The sequence below is a fragment of the Cupressus sempervirens genome, chromosome 11 (assembly GCF_028749045.1).
Source record: "Cupressus sempervirens isolate cs-2001-9-10 chromosome 11, ASM2874904v1, whole genome shotgun sequence".
Lineage (NCBI taxonomy): Eukaryota > Viridiplantae > Streptophyta > Pinopsida > Cupressales > Cupressaceae > Cupressus > Cupressus sempervirens.
Window position 1 is genome coordinate 355,139,395 of NC_143128.1, and position 12,758 is coordinate 355,152,152.

Here is a 12,758-nt window from a genome sequence, read left to right on the forward strand (position 1 = left end):
ATCTTTATTGTATTCAGACAGCAGTTGCAATCTCCAATCAACAGAAAATTTTGTAAGTGAACAAATAGTAAGTCTTCTAGAAAGTGCACCAGCAAGCACATTCTTCGTCCCTTTGATAAATTCTACATCAAAGTCATATGCTAGAATCTTTCTCACACACTTCTATTTCACATTAATTGGGATCCTTTTGTTCCAAAAAATCTTTCAAACGATTATGATCAGTCCTAACAATAAAATTTGTACCCACCAAATACTGCCTAAATTTGGCTAATGCATGCATGATAGCCAACATCTCTTTATCGAACTTTGATCTTCTTGCTCTCAAACACAATAGGATGTCTACTTTGCATTAGTGTGGCTCTTATTCCCTGTCCTCAAACATCACATTCCACAATGGACGGATTTGTGAAATCAGGTAGTGATAAGACTGGACATGTGCTCATAATATCCTTGAGCTTTTCAAATATAACCTGAGACTTTGTGAACCACTGGAAAGCACCCTTCTTTGTAAGGTCGGCCAAGGGAGAAGCTAATTGGGAAAAGCCTCATACAAATCTTCTAGAATAACAACATAAACCCAAGAAACCTCTCAAATATTAAATGTTCTTAGGAGGTAGCCAATGCAAGATTGCTTGAATCTTTTGCTAATGAACTCTTACCCCTTCAACCCTAATCACATATCCCCAATGGAGAATCTTTGACATTTTAAATTCACACTTGGAAGCTTTAGCAAAACATGACTGTTGTTCCATGATATTCAAAATAGTTTCTAAATGTTCTTCCCAAGTTTTGCTATATATTAGTATATTGTCAAAAAATACTAATACAAACTTCCTCAACTGCTCACAAAAAATGTGATTCATACAAGATTGAAAAGTTGTTAGTGTATTTGTGAGATCAAAGGGCATAACAAGGCATTCATAGTGCCCATAATGACCATGAAATGTTGTTTTTTGAATGTCTTCTTCTCTCACACTTATCTGATGATAACCAAAACATAAGTCAATTTTGGAAAAGAAAATTGAACCATGCAACTCATCCAAAACCTATTTTTAACAATTATTTTGTTCAATTTCCTATAATCAATACAATACAAAATGTACCATTTTTTTTCTTGACCAGCAGTACTAAAGATGCAAAAGGGCTTGAACTCGGAAGTATGTGTCCCATTTTCAGCAACTCCTTAATTGTCTTTTCAATCTCCTCTTTGAAGTGATGAGGATTCCTATAAGGAGTGGTTGTAATTGGTTTTGAGCCTTCTTCCAATTCAATCACATGTCCTATCATGAGGATACCCAGGAGGAATATCCCCAAACACTGCACCATGTTTATCTAACACTTTAGTTACACCACCCTAGGAGACAAGGGAACAGCGGAACGGGGGGGGACAAGTTTCTAGGATGGGGGGACAGAGGGGCAAAAATGGGGGGATGCATAAATCAATATGGAGAGAGGATTCATAATCTATATATAATTATTAGAAACAAAGCAATGGAATGCTTATTCCACATCCTTGTGTTTGAAAAAAGCTTTCATCCTTTAGCTAATACTACTCTTGGACCATTGTCTGCCATAGCTTTCAGCATTGTTTTCTTACTTTCAACCATAAACTCCAATTACATCTATTTGCACCAATACAGATACTACTACCCCTAGGCTGAGTATAGACAAGATTGTTTAAGGTAAGATTGACGACGAGCGGGTGCGGCATGCACATGAGCTCAACTTGCGTGTTCGTGATCTTACACCTACTTCCGACCCTGTTGCTACTAGACATTCCTTTCTCTCTGCTCACCTTGGTATCGTAGATATTACCTTGATTAGATGCTGGTTTGGTACGGGAAACATCCTTTTCAGCAGATTCTCTTTTGCAGATAGGCTTTGTGCCCTTAGGGCAAAGAGAAAGTTGTTCTCGCCCCTCTAAAATTTATCCAGACAAAGAAGATCTTACTAAGTCACAGGTTACAGAACTCAAACATGCTCGGGGAATTGTGGCAGACGCCAGGCATGTTGAGAAATGGGTTGTTATTAGGAATCTTAGAGCAGTGGTTCGTGATTCTCCTCCTACTAGTTGGGTAGAGAGGACAACCTCCAAATCGACATGACGGTTTCGATAGCAGTCTAACAAGATGAAGTCCCCTTCTCTTCTTGTCAACTACTGGAATGGTAATGGCTCTTTATGGTCATTACTTGGTCTTTTTCAGGATGCGGTAGGGTCCTCAAATATTTTGGCCATTATTGAGACTCATGAGAGCCCCATGCGCCTTCTTCCATGTTATCCTAGTTATTAGTGGCTATCAGTTTGCAGAGAGGAGGTCCAGAATTCTGGTGGGGTCTGTGGATCAAGGGGTGTTGCTTGCTTGGTTCGTGATGATATCTACAATTTCACGTCAGTTGTTCACTCTAACGCCTTTGCCAGATTTATGTGGGTTCGGATTGGTCAGTGGAAACTCCGACAGAGAGATTTTTATTGCGGTTTGTTATTTTCCACTGACCACCTCTCCTTATGCCATTCATGACCCAGAGAATGAAGATCCTTTTTGCGACTTTCAAGAGAGCATTTCACAATTTGAGGCTTTGGGCGACATTATTATTCTTGGGGTCCTCAACGCTAGAACCAAAGATCTTCAAACTCCTTTGCATGATCGTGGTTCTGATTCGAACTACACTTCCGAGTTAGACCCGACTACTATGGGACTTCAACACACCTCGAAGGATGTCCTTGGACTGCTCTCGATTTATGTTCGTCACCTCCTCCAGCTCTGTGAGTCTTATGGATTGTTGATTCTGAATGGTTTATCCTTCTTTCCCGAATCGGACCTCTTTACTTGTTGACCGCATTGTGGTGGTGCAAGTATTGTGGACAATTTCATTTCCTCTCATTCCTTCATTTCTTCCATTTGCAATTTCACCATCTCGCGTCTCCCCTTGGCTAATCATGCTCTTCTTAGCATTTCTTTGTGCATTTCACCCCACTCGTCGCACTCCCTTCTGTCTTCTCATTGCCCGGCTGATCCTGTCTCCTTTCCTACTTGCTTTCATTACCCCGAGAGCGATGGTGAACTTTTCATTTATCACCTTAAGAGATTTCTAACACCTGCTAGTTTTAGTGAGACGCTTGCTGCATCTGACATGTTTGATTCACTTGCCTTTGCCATCTGGGATTCTGCTCTCCTTTCTATTCCTCACTGTTCCCCTCCCTCTCTAAGAGCTAAGCATCGGAATACTTGCCCTATGAATAAATGGTTTGATACTGATTGCAAAGCTTTCAAATGATTTTTCGTGGACATTAATATTATTATCTTATCTTATCTTATCTAATGATTCAAGCCACTCAAGGAACACAGTAGAAACAACATTGTTGAGACCAAGAACAAAAAAATCACTTGACAAAGTGTAATCCCTCATTCAAATATTCAGTTGAGGTATAATACGATTCAATGTCAAAGGAAAACCATCTACCACAAAAACAATAAATCCTAGAAACTTTACAATCTAAAGACCCTATCTGTTGACCAAAATTATACATAGCCCCGCTATCTACCAAACATACCATTTGTTGCCATTTTAAAACACCTTTCAACTAGAAAGGTCTACCTCGAGGAATTCCAAATAAAGTGGCAATGTACAACTTCTCTTTAATAGTGGTGCATTCGAGTTCTATCTCTTAAGACTAATTTTCTTGATGTTCTTCCTCACAGCTACTCTCTGGCTCAACTTAGTCCTCTTCCAAATTTACTTCAATCAAGTGTAGCTTGCCTTTTCCAAGGCAGTGATGTCCTTGATCCCATGGTACTTTACAAGAAAAGCACAATTTCTTCCCAAGTTCATTGGTATTTCTTGATCAGCTTTTGAAATTTATATTTCTTGGTTGGTTAAAACATGTGTTTCTTTGCTGATTTGGCCCCATGTTAGATTTCCAAGGGTTGAAATCTTCTTGTTGAGGCTAGTAGGGTGTTGTAATTTCTAAATCCATTTCTAGTCCAATAGTAGCATCTAAAAAAGTGGACCTATGGGCTTTAACCAATCCTTTTAACCTGTCACTTAGTCCTTCCACAAATAACATTGGACTCTATTCTAAGACATATCAAGAACCATAACAAAAAAATTGGAATTCATTGATATATGATTCTAGTTGTCCTATTTGTTTCAACTAGGCTAATTCCCTTTAGTAGACATTTGTCTTTTCTGTCAAAAGGTGTAATCAACCTATTTACATTTTTTCATAAGATTGAACCATGGCATGATCCTGGGAAACAAGTCCATGATGCCACCAATGATATGCTACTCCTTTCAAGTGCATGGTAGCAAACTAAACCGCCTTTACTTCTTTTGTGGGTTCGAGTGTCAAAAAGGTGGCCAATTTATGAACTCGAGATCTAGCTAATAATTCTCCAGTCCCATTGAAAATAGGAATTGTAATTTTGTTCAACACATTCTTGTACTCCACTAGCTAGAAGCCTTGTCCAGCTTTCCCTCTGGGCTTCTACTCTTGCCCTTCCAAACAAGTCCTAACTTTGTCTTTACATTAGTCCATTAATTGATTTGAATTTACCAGTTGCCTTACATTAGCTAAAGCTCCAGGTATTCATCACAAGTTACCAAGATATCATCTACGATGTGTGTCTCTTCTACCTAAACCATTTGGTTCTCTCACTGGGTCGAGGTAAAAAGGTGGGACGCAAGGGTCTATCAAACCTTGTATTTTGTTCTCATTATGTTAGAGGCTTTTTTGTCTTAGTTATCCTGCCTTGCTTCACTTATGTTGTGGCGACTACTGGACCTTCCTAACCTTGAATGTCCAAATCTCAATTGTCCCATTGTCCTGATCATTTATCTTGAAATTGTTGCATCACCTATTGTTGTTGTTCTACAAACATCGTCAAAAAGTCACTCAACTAACTACTCAATTCACAAGGACAGTCTTCATTCCTTCTCTACAATTTATGCTTCATCTGGATTTATTTCCTCTTCTTGTTGTTGTCCAAACCTACTACTTGCATTAAATTTGTGTGATTCAAACCCTTTGGAGTGCACACATGCAACAAAAAATCAAGCAAAAGTAGACAAAACCTCATTGATTGGCAAGGGTTTATGGCTTTGGTACCACTAAAATATCCTAAAACAGTCTTGCCTTCAAAGAATGCTAATATCTCTTCAAACAAATCAATGAAAGCAAGATATTTATCATTTATTATAATCTCACAATTACAAAATTAATTTATTACTGCAGATATTTTGATCATAACTATTGTCCTGTAGCTGAAATGGTTGATTACTATCAAACGATGAAAAAATTTTGTATTAGAAGTTTCAATAGTTATCTTTGAGTCCTTAGTTGTTGCATCCAATTGATAGTTATGGTTGCATGCAAACCTGGGCACTAGTTTTCATTCACAATGAATTTGATATGCACTACAAAGGATCCCAAATTGTTATGTGTTGTTCTCAATTCACATCACAAAATTGTGGCAACCTTACACAATTTTCTCATGGATTTGAAGGTGTATCCTCTATGTTTCAACACATTGATAAGATGTCATAAAGGCAATTCATCATCCCTGAATAGTGCTTTATATAACTTTATTTGTGCGATCTTTTGGAAGGTTTCCATCAAATCAAATCTCTAAATGCTTGTTAGTAAGATTTTTTCTTCTCTCACTACAAGCGCTTGAATTTTGGTGACTTGCATCCTTTGTTCAATTTCACCATTCTTGTTAGTAGTTTTAAATCTTGATAATAGCCCTTGGAAATTCGCATGTTTCGAGCTAACTTAGGTCTCAACGGAGTTGTCTAGCTCAAGTTATAAAGGAAAAGGCGGGGCTTTCTAGGGCAACAATGCATCTTGTTAAAAAATCCTACAAAGGTCGGCTTTTTATTGGCAATTGCACAAAATAAAATTATCATAAATATTTAAAGTGGATTTTGACATCCATTTTAAAAATTCAGCTCATTCTAAGTTGATGTGATCATGTGACCATAGTTTTTAATGTTTTATGAAAATTGGCATTTTTAAGTCTATTTTCATGTTACTTTATTGAAAACTATATTTATTTATTAAATTTAATTAATCGAGACATTTAAAATGCATAAAAGTGTGGCTTTTATCATTCATAACATATATCAACATGCAAAACACCTATCAAAAACCCACTTCCAATAATACATAAGTCCTAAATACGTATAGGTGGACTTCTTATAAGCAATAACACATTTTTATATCACTTAAGTGCTTATAAGTGGGGAATTTGAACCCAAAAGCACATGTTATTACACTTTAAAAGTCCATTAATGTGTTTTTTGACTTGAGCTATACCTTAAATGCATAATGGTGGGCAATTTGAACCCAAAAGCACATGTACTTTAAATAGCATGTGTTTTTGCATCTTATAAACCCGCCTATACTTCTCCAAAAGAGGTGCTTTCATTAACACTAGAAACTCATAATGGTAGGGAATTTAAAGGAAAAAGCATGTGCTTTTGTGTTCATCTTTACTTTCATTTGCACTAGAAACTCATAAAGTGGGGATTTAGAGATCAAAAGCATGTGTTTTGGCATTAAAAAAAACCATCTTTACTCACTTTACATGTGCATTCAATCAAACAAGCTTGGGTTGCAATTTTTCAAAAAGCATGTGTTTTTTACTTTCAAAAGCCCACTTATTTTGGGCATTTTCAGCAACAATGGGATTTTGGAGCAAAGAATCACAACATTCATCACCAAAACTTTGACCCCACACCATTCTATTTAGGGCAGGTCGAGATGGAGATCCATAGCAAAAGGCAAAGGCTACGGCATCCCTTTCAGTTCTAGTTCTAGATAGAGATCGAGAGCGCCTTCAACATCTCTCCATCCCCAAGGAGATATGGTGGAATCCCAAGGTAATCAAGATCCAACCTTCTGGCAAGCTTCAGGAGAGAGGATGGCCCATTTAATATAGGGGATGCAGCAAGCCCTAAAGGAGTTTGCATTTGATTGCTTTGACTTTTCCCTCCAATTGGGTTGTTTTTACATGAAATCTCTCAAAGATTAGTTTTGGCTCATCAAAAGTGCAGACTTGAAAGGATTTGGTCACAAAACAGCCCATTTATGACACTTTTTTTTTAACCCAAAGAGGCCCATTTTTGGCCATTTTTCTTCATCAAATCCACACGTTTTGCTTCCAAGGTGAGTTCTTGGGTATTGTTTATCATTTGCAGCTTGTCTATCATTCTTTTTAAGTTGCATTTGATGCCCTAGATGTTATTTTTAATATGCACTACATATTGTATATTGTTTGGTCAAAAAGATTGCTATTTTGATGCATTTTCAATCTCCAACTTCCTACCTATGAATTTTGACTCTAGAATGCATTCATTTTGCAGAAATTGAGTCAAGATTCAAATTCTATTTAACTCTCATTCATGCAATCATTCTAAATCCAAAAATCTATTGTATTTGCTTCAGATTTTGCACAAAGATTTGATGAGACAACTTCTCTTATTTTTGGTGGAAAGAGGTAAAATTTCTTGTGAATTTCGTAAGGCAAAGATGTACATATGTGTTCTTTTCTTTTTGTTTGCAAATCTCTTCATTTCATCTTCAGATTTGCATTTGTTTTGTATATGATGTGTTCCTTCTATCTTCCATCTAAATTCTCCAAGTTACATGTGCAAGTACTTCACCTTACTTGTATGTGCAGTCAGGATTAAAAACCCCATTCTCGAAAGAAACTATCATAAGAAGTGAGCTCATTTATCACATACTTTTCCATCCAAAAACCCCACTTCCATGATGACGCGCACTCCATTCATACTTTACTTGTCACTACCACATGACCTAAAAAACTCTTGATAATGGTTGCTTGCATGTGTTTGCATGTTTACTTATAATGAAAACACAAAAGCTCATTATAAGTAAATACCTTTTCCATTCATTTCCATGCATTTTCCACATAACATCATCAATATCTGCATATGCCTTCATACTCCAAAAACCTGATTTTGGAGTTCTACACCATAAAAATGTATGTTTTTTAGCTCAAACATTTGCATCCATTCGATGTCCTTCTAGTTTTCAGCCATCTCCATGCCAACAACCCAAAATCGATACTTGTACATCAACAAGCATGCAACGGACTCATCCATGCTTCATTTCCTCACCTAAAACTTGTTGCCTATTCATATGCAATGCTCCTAGAAAACCCTGTTATAAAGATTTTCCCCTATTTAAAGAGTTGGTTTAACCTTAATTCCTTCATCCTTCATTGCTTAAAATCCTTCAATCATGCATGTAAAGAAGAAAAAGGGACACTAGGCAAGCAAGATCACGTAATGGAGCCTACAAGGAGGTGAAAGAATGATTACAAGCATAGAATGCTTTCAAGACAAAAATGGTCAACAACCAATCAACAAAACAATCAAGGGTGCATATTCATATTCCGGTTCAAGATGCTTTCATCAAACCTAAGTACATCATTCATGAAGCATTCATTTGGCAACATGAAGACCAAAAAGGATGATGTAATAGAAAGTTGTCCCTTGTCAAGCACTTTGAATATTTTCATCATGAGTTTGTAATTTGTAAATTGACATATTGCATGTAATGGAAAAACATGTAATTGCATGTGATAGTATCACGCACAAAGTTGTAACATGTAATCAAGTTGCAAATGCATTAGGCATGCAACTTTGAATAAGTCAAATTTAGTTAGGATTTTGTTAGAAAATAAGTCAAGGTGGTCAAGGGTTTTCCCCTTCTTTCTCCACCTTTCTCTCCACTCTTTTCCTATATAAAGGACGGAGCTCGTTGTAAATAATCATCTTTTGGCAATGCAAGAAAAATCTACCAATTTGAATATGCATTCCAAGACTTTATGCTTAGATGTAAATCTGAATTGCTTTCAATAAAAAAGGCAACTTGCTTTCGAACTATGTGTTGATTCGTCATGACATTTTCTGGATATTGATTGTGAGTTTTGGAACTTTGCTCAAGAGGGATTGGAATTCAATTGTGCAGATTTTGCGTTGCCTATTGTATTTAGAGCCAATTTGAACTTTTGAAGACTTTGTGTTGTAGGAGGACAAACTATGAGATAGTAGTGAATGTAATCACTTAGAGTTGACTACTTTGGGCTTCATTTGTAAGTATTTTTATTAAATTTGGAAGTCTCCAATAAGAGGCTTTGTGCCTTAGTGATTATTCTGCTTGAATACTCATTCGAGACAAGTGCAATAGACTTTGGGTTCTTGTTTTTGTTTCACAAAATATAAGAAGTAAATTGTTGCTCCTGGTATTGCTCTTACGTCAATTCCAAGATCAGCAATATTATCGTAACAATTGGACCTTTTTGTTAAGTTTGAAAGTCGTAGATGCTTGCAAATCATTCCTAAAAATAGAGGAATTGATTAACAGAACCACCCTTTATGTAATTTTCAGTTAAGTTTCAATTGGAGCCACCTACTGTAAGAAGGGAGCCTCCCCTATTGTTGAGAGGAGAGAGAAATCTTATGAAATGTTACCTTAAGTCACAATTTTATAAGTTGTGGCTAGTGACTTACAAAAAATTTAGTCAACATTATGATGTCATTGTCAGACCAAATCCTTCACCTTGAATTACATTACAAACTACCTTCCAGTTTGTCGTCTAGAAAGAAATCTGCAAGGTTTGCGTCCTAGAGACAAAATCAAAGATAATAAAAATAAACAAAGCTTCAAAATAAATGATAAGTCTGAAGTCTAACTCTTTAAGGTTGAAGCCCAACGTTCCCAAAAGAAAAATTTTCAGAGGTTGCTATCTTGGTTAATACAACTTAAAAACTTCCAAAAATGTGCTCCCTATTGATTCTTTGCGAACAGGATGGAAAAGTTGAGTTTGAAGAGGGAAAATATCAAATTGATGATCTCATCAAATGGCCCCAACAATGACTACAAATAGGGACTTGGGTGACAAAGGGCTCACATAATCGTCTCCTTTTATTCCATAAAATAGCTAAGTATAGGAGATGCACAACTAGCATCAAACTTAGGATTGTGTTTATTAAAAGCTTAATTTAGAGTGCGCTTACACTAATCATAACAGAGCAATTAGCATGGTCATTAAACTCATTAAAAAAATGACTTTTGTTTTGTGTATGCTTCTAATGATTATAGAGAGAAAAGTGAATCACAATACTAGTTGACCATAAATCTTTCTAAGATTCCCTAACTGTTGAGGAAGACTTCAATATGGCTTAATATAGAAAAGACAAGTAGGAAAGTAAAAGGATATGGTACACATGGTGTAAGCATCACGATCAGAAAGATTGTTATAAGTGTGGTTGCCATTGCACCAAAGGATTGACGTATCAATGACCAATACAACCACTGGACTTATAGAATCCACAAGAGATGGTTAGTCCCTTGTCACGAATCCCAAGGGGAGCGCTGACCATTTTGCCAACAATCTCCCCCTCGACGTTATTCGAGGGGGTTTCAACCTATGACCAAGCTCTAATATCACTTGTTATAAATGTGGTTGTCATTGCACCAAAAGATCAACCTATCAATGTCTAACACAACCACTAGACTTATAGAATCCATAGGAGGCAGTTAGTCCCTTGTCACAAATCCCGAGGGGGCGCTGACCATTTTGCCAACAAAGATGTCAAAAGATTATACTCAAAGCTGGATAGGTTCTACTTTCAAAAATATTTTATTTCAGTCTTGTAGGTTTGTTGATATTGGCCATCCCTTTCACTTTATCTGATCCCCGTCCACTAAAATCTAAGTGGATGTCAAAAATGATAACAATGTCGGTAGTAGTAATAAAGGGGACTTCTACGAGTCAAATTTTAATCTTTTGTCTGAAAATATTTGTCCTAATGGCATTCAAAAAATTAGATATATAAAGAAAGCATCTTCCTTTCTAACCCTGCCTTAGAATTTTGGAAGGATTTGGTTGGATGGTGGATTAAACATTTGATTGTTTTTGGAAAGAAAAAAGCTCTTATTGAACCAAAAATGGTAGAATGTTTGAAGAAGTTTGATTAAAATTGAAGACTCACTCCAAAGCAAACCTAGTAGTATTGATAGGCAAGAGCCTACAACACAACGGTAACTTATGAGCCTCTCATGTGGAGTCTACTCAAGCTTAACACACAATAATAATTAACTGCAACAAATAATAAGAAATAATCTAAGCTTCGACCCATTACCTATCAAAAAAAAAATTGTATTGATTTACAAAACAGACTAGCTGCAGCAAACATGTTTGTAGGTGTCGTCAAAACTTCCATCTACTCTTTTTAACCCCCATATAAAAACAACAGAGCTAAAGTGATAATATTAGCTGTAAACAGGCCTTTTAACAGTAAAGTGAGGAAAAGATGTGGTTTAAAGCAAAGGTTTTAAAAGACATTTGGCAAGTGGAGTGGTGATACTCTGTAGAAATTTTGGCCCAAACTGAAAGTGCCACCTACACTATTGAATGAAAAGTTCCACGTTGCCTACGCATGCCTAAATTGGTATATCAGTGACAATAAAATGTGAGTAATGTTTTCCATGCCATCCTAAATAGTCAGATCTTTCACTAATTTCTGCTTTTAGTGGTTTAACAACACATAATATTAAAAATAAAATTTAACAGATTCAACAAGCATTCAGAATTTGGAATTCTATTTGTTGGTTATAGACAACCTCGTTCCATACCTAGGATTTCAATTCTAGAGTTTATAACAATTATAGCAGATTTCATAGTCGAGCTCATAATAAACTGATTACTTGTTGCGTATGGTAATACAAACAGAATTCTAATGTTTGATTGACATAAGAGATGAGATATCTAATATACCACAACACAATGATGGAAAGTTAAAGATGAACTTTGCTTTTAATAAGTGAAAATCTAAGTTCATACACATGCATCTACAAGAAAAGGCAAATTACATAGGAAAACTTCCTGCTACAGGGAGAAAAAGATACCAAGGTTTACAGTAGTATCAAAATACCCAAGAAGCTTTTACTTTTTGCATTTAAGCAAATGTTGGAGCCACAAAAGATATTTTAGAAACCTTTTTTTCTTTTCTTATCTGTAAATCTCAACTAATCATCTAGGGATACAAATAATTGTAGTTTTTTAATCTTTTAACAAAAGCCTGCAAATGTGCTACCCTCAAAAAAAATTATCCATTGGATGAGAAATTACATAGATTAGAAACATTTATTCCATCAAAAAGGTTTAAACTTTAAGGTAATAAGAAATGAATTGTCCCACTCTGACATCGCTAAGAAGCCATTTTACCTTTGCCACATCTCGATTAAGCTTTTTGACAGTGTACATCAATGTATTTTTCTCATTTGCAAGTTTGCTCTGCAAACCATTAAAACATTAGACTGTGCAGTACTACATTAAAACAAATCATATAACTTTGAGCCTAAATAAAATTTGGCCATAAATTTAAATAGCAAAACATAAATCATTACAAATTTATTCAAACCTACAACAAAACACACATAGTATTGAAAATAAAGTGAAGCTGTTCTTAACAAAATATTCAACACTTCAAAGTTCAATAACACCCAACAAGATAGAATATTGTTCACAATGTTTCTAAAAATAAGTCTGGGCCTGTAACATCTGATTCTGTCCTACTAAGAATTTCCCAGTGTCAAAACTGTCTATAATTGTATCTGCTGGGCAGTCCTCAGGCACAATTGGTTTCTATGGTTTGTGATTTGCAGGTACTTTGCAAAGATTATTCACTATGGATTTCATACCTTTGCTGCAGGAAATTAGAAG

The 12,758-nt window shown here is 35.9% G+C and overlaps 1 protein-coding gene across 2 annotated transcripts in view; it reads right to left on the reverse strand.

Annotated features, from left to right (window-relative positions):
• LOC149529542 (uncharacterized protein At4g15545-like) overlaps positions 1-12,758 on the reverse strand; it is a 38,413-nt gene that overhangs the window by 12,581 nt on the left and 13,074 nt on the right. For both annotated transcript variants that reach the window (XM_089808901.1, XM_089808902.1), the window contains exon 2: positions 12,261-12,329. In XM_089808901.1, the coding sequence (XP_089665027.1) occupies positions 12,261-12,329 (69 nt within the window). The remainder of the gene's footprint in view (positions 1-12,260; positions 12,330-12,758) is intronic.